At 36.5% G+C, this 14380-nt stretch overlaps 1 protein-coding gene across 1 annotated transcript; it reads right to left on the reverse strand.

The window, feature by feature from the left end:
• Positions 1-7799: 7799 nt before the first annotated feature.
• LOC140151796 (E3 ubiquitin-protein ligase TRIM56-like) lies at positions 7800-13382 on the reverse strand. The gene is made up of 4 exons (XM_072174133.1): positions 13219-13382; positions 10545-11471; positions 9937-9978; positions 7800-9183 (listed from the first exon to the last, which is right to left on the reverse strand). Exons 2-4 carry the CDS (start codon positions 11451-11453, stop codon positions 9001-9003), a joined length of 1134 nt encoding a protein of 377 aa, XP_072030234.1. The 5' UTR covers positions 11454-11471; positions 13219-13382; the 3' UTR covers positions 7800-9000.
• Between the last annotated feature and the right edge of the window lie 998 nt (positions 13383-14380).

A 14380-nucleotide genomic window follows, 5' to 3' on the forward strand; every position in this document is an offset into this window, starting at 1 on the left:
AGGCCAAAATTCACACGAATGCACAACACAAATACACTGTTTGATTAAGGGGGTACTACACCCTCGATAAATTTGTGCCTATTTTAGCATTTGTTTCAAAAACTAATAACACAGTGGTAACAAAAGTTATGTATATTATAGGGGCAATGAATCCAATTACTACACTGGAATTTCAGTGACCCAAGACAAGCGGTTCGTTATTTATGATAAGAAATAAGGTACCACCGGGGTGTACCTCATTTCCTATCATATATACTGAACCGCTTGTCTTGAGTCACTGAAATTTCAGTGTAGTAATTGGATTCCTTGCCCCAATAATATACATAAGTTTTGTTACCAGTTTGTTATTAATTTTGAGAAAATGCAAAATTGTCACAAATTACCACAGGTGTAGTACCCCTTTTAAGCTAACAAAATCGAAGTCTTTAATTGAAAGTAAAATATGATTGGTACATATAACAACAATTGCATATACAATGTAATAATCACACAATCACAGTTTTAATTATTCAGTACTTAACCAGCAGTCTTCTTGTTGGTGATCACAGAGTTCTTGCAATGTTCTGGACGCCACGTTCCCGGAACCACCGCTAGGTGGCAGCACACGACTAAAGCTTTGAAGGAACACCTGAATTGCTTTTATATGCTCAGACCTGGTAATGCTCAGAGACGCCCGAGATATCTATGATGTAGCCACAATTTTGACATTGTAGCGCATGGAATGCCTTAGGATGGTTTCCAAAGGGTTGGAAACGCTGATAAATGTACGAAACAGCATAGATCTGGGCCCAAAAAAGTGCATTTAATCAACAGCTCTACTAGACCCGTGACGTCTGCGCGACGTCACGGGTCTAGCTGGGTATAGCCGGGTATAGCCCCTTCACCTGGCCAGACGCCACCAACGGCATCTATCTCTAGTTCCGAAAAACTCTGAGCTACTCTGGATGGCTGTTCCTTATTCACTTGTCCTGCGAAAGTCAGCGAAGTCCATTGTACACTTGCATTTATATCTCCTTGCGTATAAAAATCCTCACACAGAAATGGTGCTGCTCTCTCCAAACACTTAACTCCTTGCGCCGTTCTCCTAACACTTAACTCCTTGCGCAGTTCTCCAAATCTCTTAACTGCTTGCGTAATTCTCCTACTTGACAGACTTTAGAAGCTTTGAATCAGTTATCAGCATGACGACGAAGATTACAATAAATCCCTCCTTTTCGGGATATCTCCACACTATCTTCTCCGTTCAGCGGATAAATACTTAAATATAGCGCCTTCGCTATAATTCCAATGCCGGTTCAATATTCAACTTTGTGAATATTTTGCTGCACCATACACACAGCTCACTGCTTCATAATAATCAAATGTCTGTGTAATAAACTTGTTGACATTTGCTTTTATAGCAACCAAAACCCATATCTATTAATAGCCAACTACTTCATTCACCTCTTCACAACAAGTCGTGCAATCTGGGAAAATCCCAAGAATAATTATACACATTAACCTTTCACATTACATCACTTCCTGGGGGATTTTCCTTTTATGGTGCAATACAGAGAATGTTCTGGAAAAGAAGAGGGGTTTCCCCAAATAATCTAAATTTAGATATGATTCAATTTGTTTTGATCACTTGAAAGGGAATTCCCCTAAAACATATCATGACACACAAACTTTTGCATGATTACTTCCAAGGTGTTTCCCCTTGTCTCATTTCAGCTTGTAAACAAAGTTAAATAATTAAATTAAATTGAATTAAATTACTCAGGGCACATCACAGTATTGTGATGGAAATACTAAGTGCACCTCTCCACAAAATTAACTTGAAATCTAATTTGGTTTCTGGTCCTGTAACCATAGCCAATTAAAGGAGTTTCCATGCTGCCAGATAATGATTTGCCAGGGGTGGTTTTGTTCTGACCCAATAGTCACAGATAAGCCCTGTTTGCAAGATGACAATAGTGAGGAAAAGGAAATATGTTCTGTTACACGAGCAATGAGTAAGAAGGCCTCCTAAGAAACAATTGAGGACAATGAAAACCAAATTGATGATTTAGTCTAGAATTTGGAAGACACATTTGTGTCAAAGTGGAATGAGAAAGGAGATGAACTTCCTTCTCTATAGGGGATAACAAGACCCCTAATAAAAATGACACAGCTTCTGAGCATGAATAAGGTGTTTTTGGTTTTGAGTCATCAACGACTCGTAATAAATGGCCCAAGTATGCTACCTTGAGGAACAGTGGTATCAACAGGATGTTTTGTCAGATAAAGATCCTTTAAATAAATGACACTTTATCGCTTTATAGTAATATCAGTTTTACCAGACCATGTTATTTACTCAACAACATAAGCATGATTGACTGTGTTAAATCCTTTATGCAACTCAATATAAGTCGAACTAGTTATTTTACCTAAATTAGCGAACCTTCTGTTGAATAAAAATAAAAATGACTCAATATTCCTCCTGTAATTGACACGTCCCTGAGTCTGTGAACTTCACAGCGATCCTTAAATAGACCATCTTGGATCGTGTCGCTTTCCAAGTGTGTTCGTTTGTTTTAAATGATCCTCCAGAAGGAACTTAGCAACACCCTGTGTGGGTAATTAGCATCTCCTGGTTTTAAACTAAGACACACTTTGCACATAGCTAAAAAGTCCATGGAAGTCCAAGGAAGCAATCCTAATTTCTTGGTCACGATCAACTTCTTCTGGATCAACTCTGCACTGGATTTATCAAGCGCAAATTCAACTTCGCAAGCAATCAGTTCTTGCATACAGAACTTGTCAAGTACTCACCTACTTGAAACTGGTGTACCGCAGGGTTCAGTATTGAAAAATTTAACACCATCTCCATGATTGAAAACAATATGCTCAAGATTTAAAAAATGGACATTCTTAAGGGGGTACTACACCCCTGTGGTAAATTTGTGACTATTTTTGCATTTTCTCAAAAAATGATAACACACTGGTAACAAAAGTTTTGTATATTATTGGGGCAAGGAATCCAATTACTACACTGAAATTTCAGTGACTCAAGACAAGCAGTTCAGTATATTGATAGGAAACGAGGTACATCCTAGCGGTACCTTATTTCTTATCATAAATAACAAACCGCTTGTCTTGGGTCACTGAAATTCCAGTGTAGTAATTGTATTCCTTGCCCCTATAATATATATATAACTTTTGTTACCACTGTGTTATTAGTTTTTGAGAAAATGCAAAATAGACACAATTTATCGAGGGTGTAACCCCTTAAAGCAAAAAGAAACCCTAATATCACAATAGTTGGTCCTTAGACCAATAATTGTTTTAAAGCGTTATCACAATCGTCAGCTTTAATAAATTCATTACCCTCAATAATAAATTAATAAATTCAATATTAGATTTGCCAAATAAAACAATGACCAATAACATGCATGATATGGATTTGTATGATGTCAGTAAATGTCATGTCAATAAAGCTGTGTCATTAACAGATCATTTTGCTAAAGTGGCAGAATCTTTCATCACAGACTGGTTAATGAATGACATTGAACTGCAAATTGATGAGGGGCAATTTGGGAACCGTAAAGGGAGATCCACAACTCATTATTTAGTCAAACTTATGAATAACATTACAAAGCATGCAGATCAACCAAAAAGCATGTCTCGTATTATTATTACTGATTTCAGTAAAGCGTTCGATCGCGTAGATCATAATATTGCCATCCCTAAGTTGCTAAAAATGGGTGCTAGACCCGCAGTCCTACCATGGATATGCAGTTTTTTGTCTAACAGAGTCCAATGTGTTAGGTATCATAATATATTATCTGAGTGGAGTGAACTCACGGGAGGGGTCCCACAGGGCACTCTGGATGGCCCAACCATTTTTCTTGCCCTGGCAAATGATGCCGCTATAATGAAAGATACCAACAAACTTGCGCTCAAATATGTTGATGACTTGACTATGGTTGAGAATACATTTGTTGGCCAGAACAGTACCATCCAGTGTGACTTGGACAAATTTAATAATTGGGCCACTGACAATCATATGAATTTGAACGCGTCTAAGTGCATGTTTATGGATGTCACCTTTGTGGCAATCCCACCAGTGCTACTCCCACTTCGTTTGGGTAGCGAGCATTTACAAAGCACTGATGTGGTTAAGATCTTGGAAGAAAAAATTGCTAACAACCTCAAGTGGGACAACCACACTGATGACATCATTAAACGTGCAAATGGACGCCTTTTCATGCTCAGTACACTCAGGCGTTATGCTCTAAGCATACATGATCTGGTCACAATATATGTCGGTTTTATTCGCCCTCTTCTTGAATACGCCGTGCCTGTATGGCACCCCGGTCTTACTGAGAATCAACATTATGCTTTAGAGCGTATACAGAAGAGGGCGTGTAAGATCATCATGGGTTCTCAATATATTTCTTACCAAGATGCACTTATCACATGTGACATTTCTGAGCTCCGATTACGTCGTGACAAAATCTGTTTGGACTTTGCCAAAACTCTTTATAATTCAAATGAGTTTCGCGATTGGTTGCCAAAGTTAAGATCTGAGCAAGTCAGAAGGACTCTCCGTAATGCTAACACGCTGACTGTGCCAAAAACACGCACTAAAAGATACGCTCAAAGTGCAATTCCTTTCATGATTAAAATGTGGAACGAAAAATGTCACATGTGATGGGTGCCTCAAGAGTCACATTTTCATGAAATGCTTGTAGATATAGTTCTTAATGTGTTTTTGATCATGCTATGAAATTTAAGTTTGGATGGGGGTGTGTGGGTGTGTGTGACGTGTTGGGTGTGTGGTTGTGTGGTTGTGAGGTGAGGAAAGTCAATCTCTTTGCATATATTGTTTGTTGTACTAATTGTGGTAGTTGTAGGTCAATTATTTATTGGTGATATTTGGTGAGTGTGATGGGTGTAATTGGGTGTGAATGTGTGTTGCAGTTGTGTTAATGTGAGTGGCAGCTTGTATGAGCGATCAAGGAAGGTTATTTGCATTTGAAGTGTCTTTGTTTAAAAATATTGTCAATTTATATTTATATGCCATTTATTATTTAGCTTATGTATTTTTATATGTGCAATGTATGTATTTCAGCCTTTGGCTGCGAAGTGCATTTTTTCTAATAAACCTTGAATAAAATAATAATAAGCTGATGAACACATCCAAGAGCAGAAAAATTTACCTTCGTGTTTCCTTGCCAACAGCAGATTATAGTGAAATGAGCGAAATAAGTATAAATATATTGTACCCGCGCAACATTTATCCACAATCGCCTTGTTGGTTCTTATTCAAGGTCACTATTTAGCAACAGAATGCAGACGTCGAATAAAGGATGAGTATCGTATAGTTTCCAAACAATTAGTATTATACCTGCTATTATACATTATATATTCCTGCAAACATTCTATTTCGAGCATTTTTAGCCTAGGATTAAGTTAAATAAGAGTGGGAAATGAAAATGAAAGTGAATTCGTGTTTGTATAACTAGCCACTGTGTCGAAATAACAATTTACCGTTTTGAACAAATGAAGAAACAGAAATTAAAAAAAACGTCACGTCTTCTGTCGAACTGACACCAGGAAAATTTCGAACGATTCTCAATTCTCTACAGGCGCAGCAATGGAGCAGAGGTTGTTTTCGTGAGGTTTGGAACTATAGAGGAATCCAAATACACGCATTCCTACACCTGACTAGCAGCCTTTAGTTGGGTCCCCGTCGGCTACAATGCATCCAAAATGTGAAATGATTCGGCCTTGGCGGAAATTTTAAACTGCATTCCATCACCCGTTTTACACCTTCCGCGAAAACACAGGTAGACAAAAAAAATGATTTAAGTTTACAACACAATACAGTTCCAACAGTTGTGCAAATAAAAGCCGCCTTACACCTAGAGAAGGTCGAGGAGGGTTAATAGAATAATACAATAGAGATAATTCCACAGGTAATCCCTTCGCATCTATTCATAGATGTACAAATGGATGAATAGACGCGACAGGATTACCTCTATTGTATATATTATTCTATTAACCCTCCTCGTCTTTGCATCTTCTCTAGGTGTTAGGCGGCTTTTATTTGCACAAGCGGGCGCTCAAAACCCCAGGTTGGTGCTAGCGGGAAACCAAAGATGGCCGACCAAATCCTGACCATGACTTGGCTCGTTGGATTCGTCTATAGATGAGTTGACATCAACGTTTATCAACAAAGGCAAAAAAATGTGCAAGTGGAAAGCGCCATCTGTGGCAATTAGAAAATATTAGTGTGACATCATGCTTACATCAACGTCACGGGAGCAGTCCTAGCTTTTAAATACCGCTTGTTTCATTCATTTTGGTTTCGGCAATCCAGAGATCTGCTTCACTGAACACAAATGTATGAAAACCCTTTTGTGCCACTTTTCAGAAAATTGACTGCAATGTTATATTATCCAAATACCTGTACAGTACAGTTAATAAAAGATCATTCATTTGTATGATAAGAAATGATTATGTAACAACTGTACAGTATAAATGTATTGAAGCAGGAGGGTGAAAGTGCATAGGAACAATGCCGGAAACTACGTCACGCTATTGTTCGACCTAGGCTACATATTTTTAACGCATGCGTGTTCGTCAATACAGCTTTAGACTCCTCCACCTTCGCAACACGGTACGTGGAGTGACTGGAATCACACTGACGGCGGAGGAGAATACTAGCTGGTCAAACAGTTTAATTCTATCAAGCATATAATACCTAAACAATCATCGTCATTTGATCTATTTACTACAGAATATACTCAAAATATAATTTTAAAATAGTAAACCTGTTAACTTATATATTTGTGTACTAAAATATAAGGACACGTGAATAAAATCATGTCGAAGACAAAATGGCCGCTAATCCGCCTATTGTGAGACCTAGGATACATATTTCGAAAGAGGGCAGCAGACTAGGATGCCTATCCCTTTGTCTATTATTCCTGATTGAAGACGAGGGCAGCAAGATGTGTTGCTACAGGTGACGGTCATGGAAGGGGGCTCTGAGTGACCCATGTACACGAACAATAATGTTTAAGACCAAACTGTAAAATGGACTAAACTATTGATTTCAAGCAATGTCGGATTTAGCTGCTGCACACTCGGAAATGTGCTTATAATTTGATGAAAACCATCAATGGATTTTAAATCTTTAGTGTAAAATTTCAAACATATAATTATGCATTACGCATTATGTGCAATATTTCGTTGACATGATTTTGATTTCACAAATATTTTGTCTGTATTTTAACATGTCTTGAGTGACAAAGAGAACGGTATTTACCATGACAACATCATTGACATGTACATGTATTTAACTTTACAGCAGAATGTGAAATATTTATTTATCTTTTAATCTGTTTTAAGTGGAAAAAGAGAATAATTATACCTGTATCATGATAAAACAGTAAAAACTATTTTGTATTGTTGTATAATCGATGCATTCTTTTGATTTCACGAAGGAACTCTTGATTAACTTGATGCTATCGTTGATTTACATGTACAGCCCTCTTCCCTGGTAAAAGTGGCACAATTGTGATTTTACCCTTTCGTTGTTAACTAGACATATCTCGAGATTAAAACAAGCAAATTGAACAGAACAAACGGCATTAGAGAGCTAAAGCTCCGTCTTTGACGTTGATGTAAGCATCATGTCACAATAGTATTCCCTAATTGCCAATGAGGGCGCTTTTTACTTGCACAATTTTTTTAGACAGGCTGTATCGGCACGGAACAAGACAATGATCAATGACAATTCTTTATTTTCATCATTACTGTACAAACACATTAAACAAAATAGTAACAAACCGATAACTACTGACAAGCTACTGACTTTGTATTCTTGGCCTTTACACTACGTTCAATTTACAATTAGCATCTACTCTGCAGAACTTTTTACTTATATAATCATTTGTCAATAAATATATATAATTTATAAATAGCTTTTTATTCAACTGATTCAATTAGATTTAAACATTTTGATGGCTTTATTGCCAAAAATATTGCAAACACACTTTATGTTGCCCATGAAATCGTTTAATACAAAACATTTACTAATATCATAAAACACTACACTGCATACAAAACAATAAACTATATTATAATATCATATGTATAAACAAATTAATTCGACAGACACTCTTGCTGGTTTCATACTTGCAGGCAGCAGAAAGTATGAAACCAGCATAACTCAAAATATGATCATAACTATTTCAATAATATACACGTGACTCATCATTAATATTCAAAATAACATAGTGCCGCATGACAGCTCCAAAGCGGATGTTGAATTATGTTTGCCCAAATCAACTCTGTGCTATTAACAAAAATAGTGAAACTCAACATAACTGAGGATTTCAGTAATTTGTCAATGTGTTTGATAGCTATTAAACATTTTACGTTATTGGAGGCATGAATTATTGGCAAGCCAAAAGAGGGGGCAAGCAATTATGGGCAGGTCGAAAGGGGACAAGCAATTTTTGGCACACCTTTATGGCACGCCTTTTAAATAAAACGCCCTTAGGAAAACAGTACGGTATCGTTCAAATAAAAAAATATGCACAATTTCCTGCTCGCATTATACTGTGTATCCACATAAAATTTAGAAATTCCGTTCCCAAAATTATCATGCGCAAAGGGCGAAGGATTGTTTGGCAATGCGAGAAGGGGACAAGAATTTTTTGGCATACTGAAAGTTGTGGTAAAAGTAATTGTTGGCACGCCGTTTTGAAATTTTACCCTCCCGGGGGTTATAGTTATTATGGCTATTACACAGACAGTCAGAGATACTTATTGTCTCAAGGTGGGGCACATGTCGTGAGTAAATGTAAAAAAAAGTAATCAACAGGGGTGTGTTGGGGCACACCTTTATCGTGACAACCTATAAGCAAATGCGAGAACCGTCTCAAGCATTGAAGTGAGGTGGAGAATAAGTCCATTTTATATTTTCGTATGGGAATACATAAAGACCAGTCAATGAAAGCACATCTAGACATTACGTATACTTTTTGTATTAAATTCGACGTGAGAGGATATTGGTCTCTTGGTGGAAGATAGTTGTGCAGTATTCTTCTTGGCATCTTTCTCGGTATCATCGTTGAACAGGTGCTGTAAATCTTCAATCCTCACATTGGCATCCCTTTCTATTAATTCTTTCATCCGCACAGTCACCTGTAACAAGGATTCCAAATAATCAGATCAGGAATACACGTAAACAGTTATGTTGTCTGTCAATTTGCTTCAATCATGTATTTTATTTTCTAGAGGAGATCCAAACGAGCAATCAAAATGATTATAGAAGTCAACAATGGTGTCTTGCAATTACTCAATCATTTGGGGGAACGTCTCAAACAACTCTATTATCATGGGTCTTAACAACAAAGGAAATATAGAATTATCTGTTTTACCTGTTCCTGTATTTTTAATTGTACTACTTTTGATTTTAGCCTGTAGAACACACGTCATTCAAGAAACTTTCAATGATAATATCACACCAGAACTGACAGTTTCAAATTTACTATTGCTACAACTTTCTCTCGCCTGTGGGCTGGTCTGCCAAATTAAATTATGAGGAAAGGATCATTTTATCTTAAACATGTTGAATATGGACAAAAAGTCTTGTATTTTGAAAATACACTGACTCTTGGGACGTTTTTTCCATGATATCAACTTGAGTTTATGCTGGGCTCTCTAATTAAGCAAAAAAATTAGTTTGATTCAGAAATAGTATTTATATATGGTCATTTATAGTGATTACCTGCATTTTGGACGCCATCTTGGAAAAACCCACTTGGGGCCAGTTTATATTTTTGGGAACATCCTGATTATATTTTGGAGTCATCTCAGGTACCTAAAAAGTTAGTTTGGTTTATCCTGGGGGATGCACACAGGATGTGCCTCTAGCTCCCCGAGTACTACACTAACCTGTTGCTGAAGATTCAGGTGTTCCTCTGAACCGGAAAACTTGCCCAGCTCAGGGGGGGCCGGCCAAGATTGGCTGAATTTTGACGTTGTCATTGGTTTTACACGTAAACACAAAAATGTCTCAAATTATTCCAAAACTGTACGTATGTTATTAAGCACTATTTTATCAGTCTAAATCCGTTGAGGTTCGCCAGTGAACCTCATTGTAAGTACTGTTTTTTGAATGTTTTGTATGAATAACGCACGATATGTTTATGATATATACCTAATATTTCCCCTATTGTGTATCACGGTTCGCTTGGTCTAATGGTAACGGGTCTCGCCTGCGGTGCATAGGGTCCCGAGATCGAGTCCCGCTCACTCCCGGCTATAATTTTTTTTCTTCACATTTATTTTGAATCCAAAAATATTTATTTTTATGTGAAAATTTATACATTCACTGAGAAATATATTTTGTGCATTTTTTTTCTGTAACGGGGCCAATAGAGCTAAAAACACAACTCAGCACGGGGGGCGTCCAATGTCCAGGCAGTGTTGCCGTCATATTGTCTGTTTTGTTTACGATATTGGCTGTTGCCACAGTGAATAATGTAGTCCACCATCGTCTGGCCCAGCTGTTCAGCAAACTCAATAGCGCCCTCTAATTCAGCACACATGCTTATAACTTGGCTCTTCTGATCTTCCAGATCCCGTTTCCTTGCGTCACATTTTTTCTGTACCTCAGTTTTAACTACCTCGCATTGTTCGTATAATTTGTCTACAAGTGCTTTGAACGTTTCATCGATATCTTTCTCTTTTTCCTCACGGTGAATATCGACTTTCACGATGAGTTCATTTAGCGCTGGCAACGAGGCTTTGTGTGCACGACTTCGTTCTCTGCATTGTTCTGCTACAAGTCCCATCAGTTTGTTGTGATCCTTCTGGTGTCCCTCCTGGTTATCAACAGATACATTTATCCCTGTGTGGATCTTTGCTGAACATTTTGAACATGCTGCCATCTGACTTTTACGAGTAGAATGGAACATTGTTAGGAATCGCCTTTTCTTTGATGAAGTATGCTGGCACTTGTTTCTTAGAGTAAGTTGTTTGTCCAGAAACTCATTCAAATGGTTTTCAACCTCACGAATTCTGGTGATATTTATGAGGTTATGTAACTCAATACAGACTTTACACACATTCATACCCCAATCCTCACAAAATGCAACAGCTTCATTGCAGGAACAGCTTTGACATTTACCTTGATGCCGAGGACTAGGCGCGTCCTCCATATTTTGTAAATAATTCAATACCAGTTCATTGTCAGGGAAGCCGTCTGAGGGCATTTGACGCATAACTTTACAGATCGTACATTTCACTTGAGATTGCTGGTTCACTAGTGTTCTGACACACTGTTCACAAATGGTATGAAGACAATCAAGAAGTTTAGGAAAACGTTCCTTACCATCAAACAACTTCATGCAATTTCGACATGTTAAAATACTGGACACAAAAGCGAGCCTTGATTTCATAGTCGCCATTCGATGTGATAGCCCGATCTGAAAATGAGTAAATGGTTGTGTATTACCAGGGAATAAATAAAGATTGGTATTACCAATGAATCAATTGCAAGCATCATTACTGTTATCAGAGAAGATGAGAAGAGATCTATTCTCATCTTCTTTGCTGTTATACACTCTAAAGGATTAATTCGGGACCAATCAATTTTAGATTTAAAATTAATGTTATAGATTTGATTTAAACCGGTTGTCTATAATTAAATCTAATACTTATGGTCCTTAATCACAATCCAATAAAAATTTAACGAGTGTAGCTGAACTTGAACTTGGGGAATAGCTCAAAGGGGAATTGCAGCCGAGAGATACAGGACTTGGAGTTCAGAAAAAGGCCGGGATGAAATGATGAACTGAAAGAGAGAAATATTTTACAACTAAATTAAAACAAGGGGAAACATGAACTTAATTTTTTATCAATATTCAAATGACACATAATGCAATAATTCCATGATGGTATAAAATGTAATTTACCTTTTGAGTAAATATCAGCTACAACATACAGGCCTACCGTAATGTCATAATGTGTATATATAATGATGAAATTATAATAACCAGAATACTCACAAGTAAAATTGAATAAATTCTCAGAAGTAAAATTGTTTTGAAATGACATAATTATTTTGATACAAAGCTAAACTGGAATTAGTGAATTATGATTCCATCACCGTCAGATAATTTTGACAAGATCGGTTTCAAAGATATTGTGCCAAATAAATTGTTGGGTACATTGTTAGAAATGTTACGTAAATTTTAAGGTAAAATACCTGGCAGCTCTATTGCCAACTTTTTCCCGTAAAAACGATGATTTTACAAGTATTTAACCGTAAAATTAGCATATTTACGATATATTGCCGTAAAATATAGGCCCTACAATATGCGTATTGCCAACGTTTTCCCGTTAAAATTACAGTAGCGTCGTAAATATAGGCCTACACGCTAAATTATATGAAGTAGTCTTTAAACACAATTTGTCAAGACAAATACGGCTATTTCCTATGCAACACATTACAAAATAATCAAGTTTAAATATACTAACATGCCTATTTGTAGAGAAATGGTAATTCAGTTTAGCCGTAAAAAAACGGTGATTTCTAAGAGTGTATGGACAGACAGGACAATACAAGACAGGAGAGGAGAGCCCCAAGTAAAGCAGACAGTTTTTAAAACTTTAAAAAATTTATTAGTTGTGGTGTAAGAGCGCGATTAAGGTTAGCAACTATTTCATACTGTTGCGATTTGGTCGTTCACAGCATCTTGCGAATAGTAGTGAGCTTTGGCAAAAATTGCATTGCTTGTGTCATAGCGAGTGTGTAGAAGAATTCAAATATCACATAATACTTTTGTAGGCCCTGTGGTTCTTGAGTTATGTTGTAAAGAGGGCTGTAACAATAACACTTTGTAAAACGTACATAACTCATTATAACAACAACAAATCAAGCAAGTTTTCAAAGTATATGATTTGTAGAATGAACTTTTGCAAAACAGCAAAATTTATTTTCCAATAATATATTGATTTTGATAATGAAAATCGACAAAACATCGTGTACCCTTAAATAGAGTCAATGTCTGAAAATAGTCAAAATGTGCTGACCGTTTCAAGGATTGATGGAAAGAGTTCTAGGGCACACTGTTTTTGGTTATCATAAAAACGTCTTTCGATCAAGCGTAAGTAAAAGGTTTTGTGCAAAAGAAATTTATTCAGTTTGTTTACTTACTATATGCTACAAACCTGGTGAATCGAAGATGAAGTTTGGTGCTTCAATATTCTTGTTGTGGTACAGTCAGAGTAAATGCACCGTCCTTCTTCGTCACGTCAGATGCAGAATGCGACATACACATGATAGGCTACAGGGTATGATGTATGAGTACGCAATTACTTGAATTTACTACGGTCGTCGAAATACAGCAAGATAATGTAAGATAGTAAATGTAAACCTGTATTTTAGCTAGAGTATCTCGAGCTAACGGTCGTTTTATGTCAACACTTTTATCGGCAAAACAATACAAACCAATAATAAGAGTTTTGGTGAGGTCTGAATTCTTTGATGACCGATCGATGATAAAGCCAGTGATAAAGACAGTTTTCATCAGTGTTATAAACATGCACAACTTTAAATACACGAGCCATTAAGTTCATTGTACTTTTCGTTTTTTCATTGGTTTAATTTTTCTTGGCTGGTGTAATTGTCAATTGTACAGTGTGGTTCAAAAAGAAGTTTACCCAATTTGAAATGTTAATTTATCGGAGTAATAGAGCAGCTATTCTCAATATTGTTTCATATTCTAAATAAATATCATTCTAAGAACATGTGGAGACAAAAATGAGAGAAAAAGAAACTAAAGTAACAAAATGTCAGTAGTTTTAAGTCAGAGGGTTGAAATTCACTTTGTCCACATGTAATTCAACGGGATGTATCCGATTACCAACAGTATTGCGTTATTAGGCATGCATATTGGTAAACACCCTCGGCTCGTCATTCAAAATTGTACATGCATGAATGAATTACAATTTAAGATCTTAATCCTCACTAGTCATGATACCCGAATCAATGTACCCGAAATTAATATAAACATTATCAAATTAATGTAACAATTATTACATTTTTGAATTTGAATTTGTTTTTGTTTTGTGACTACGCAGATTTCTAAACATGATTTCAATTTAGATTGATTTTAAATTACTTGGATCTGCAGTACTTAAAAAGTATTTATTACACCTTTATTTGGCTCAGTGGCGATGGCAGTTGGCCTCCTTATATTGTTTTATATTTCCGTTTTTTGTTATTAGGTTTGGTAGGTTCACTTATTTTGTGGTTTTCGATTTTATGTGTGTATATATTTTAGTGTAAATGGTAAATCAAGATAAATGTGTCGTCTGTCTAAAGAATATG

The sequence above is a fragment of the Amphiura filiformis genome, chromosome 5 (genome assembly GCF_039555335.1).
Source record: "Amphiura filiformis chromosome 5, Afil_fr2py, whole genome shotgun sequence".
In the NCBI taxonomy this organism is placed as follows: Eukaryota; Metazoa; Echinodermata; class Ophiuroidea; order Amphilepidida; family Amphiuridae; genus Amphiura; species Amphiura filiformis.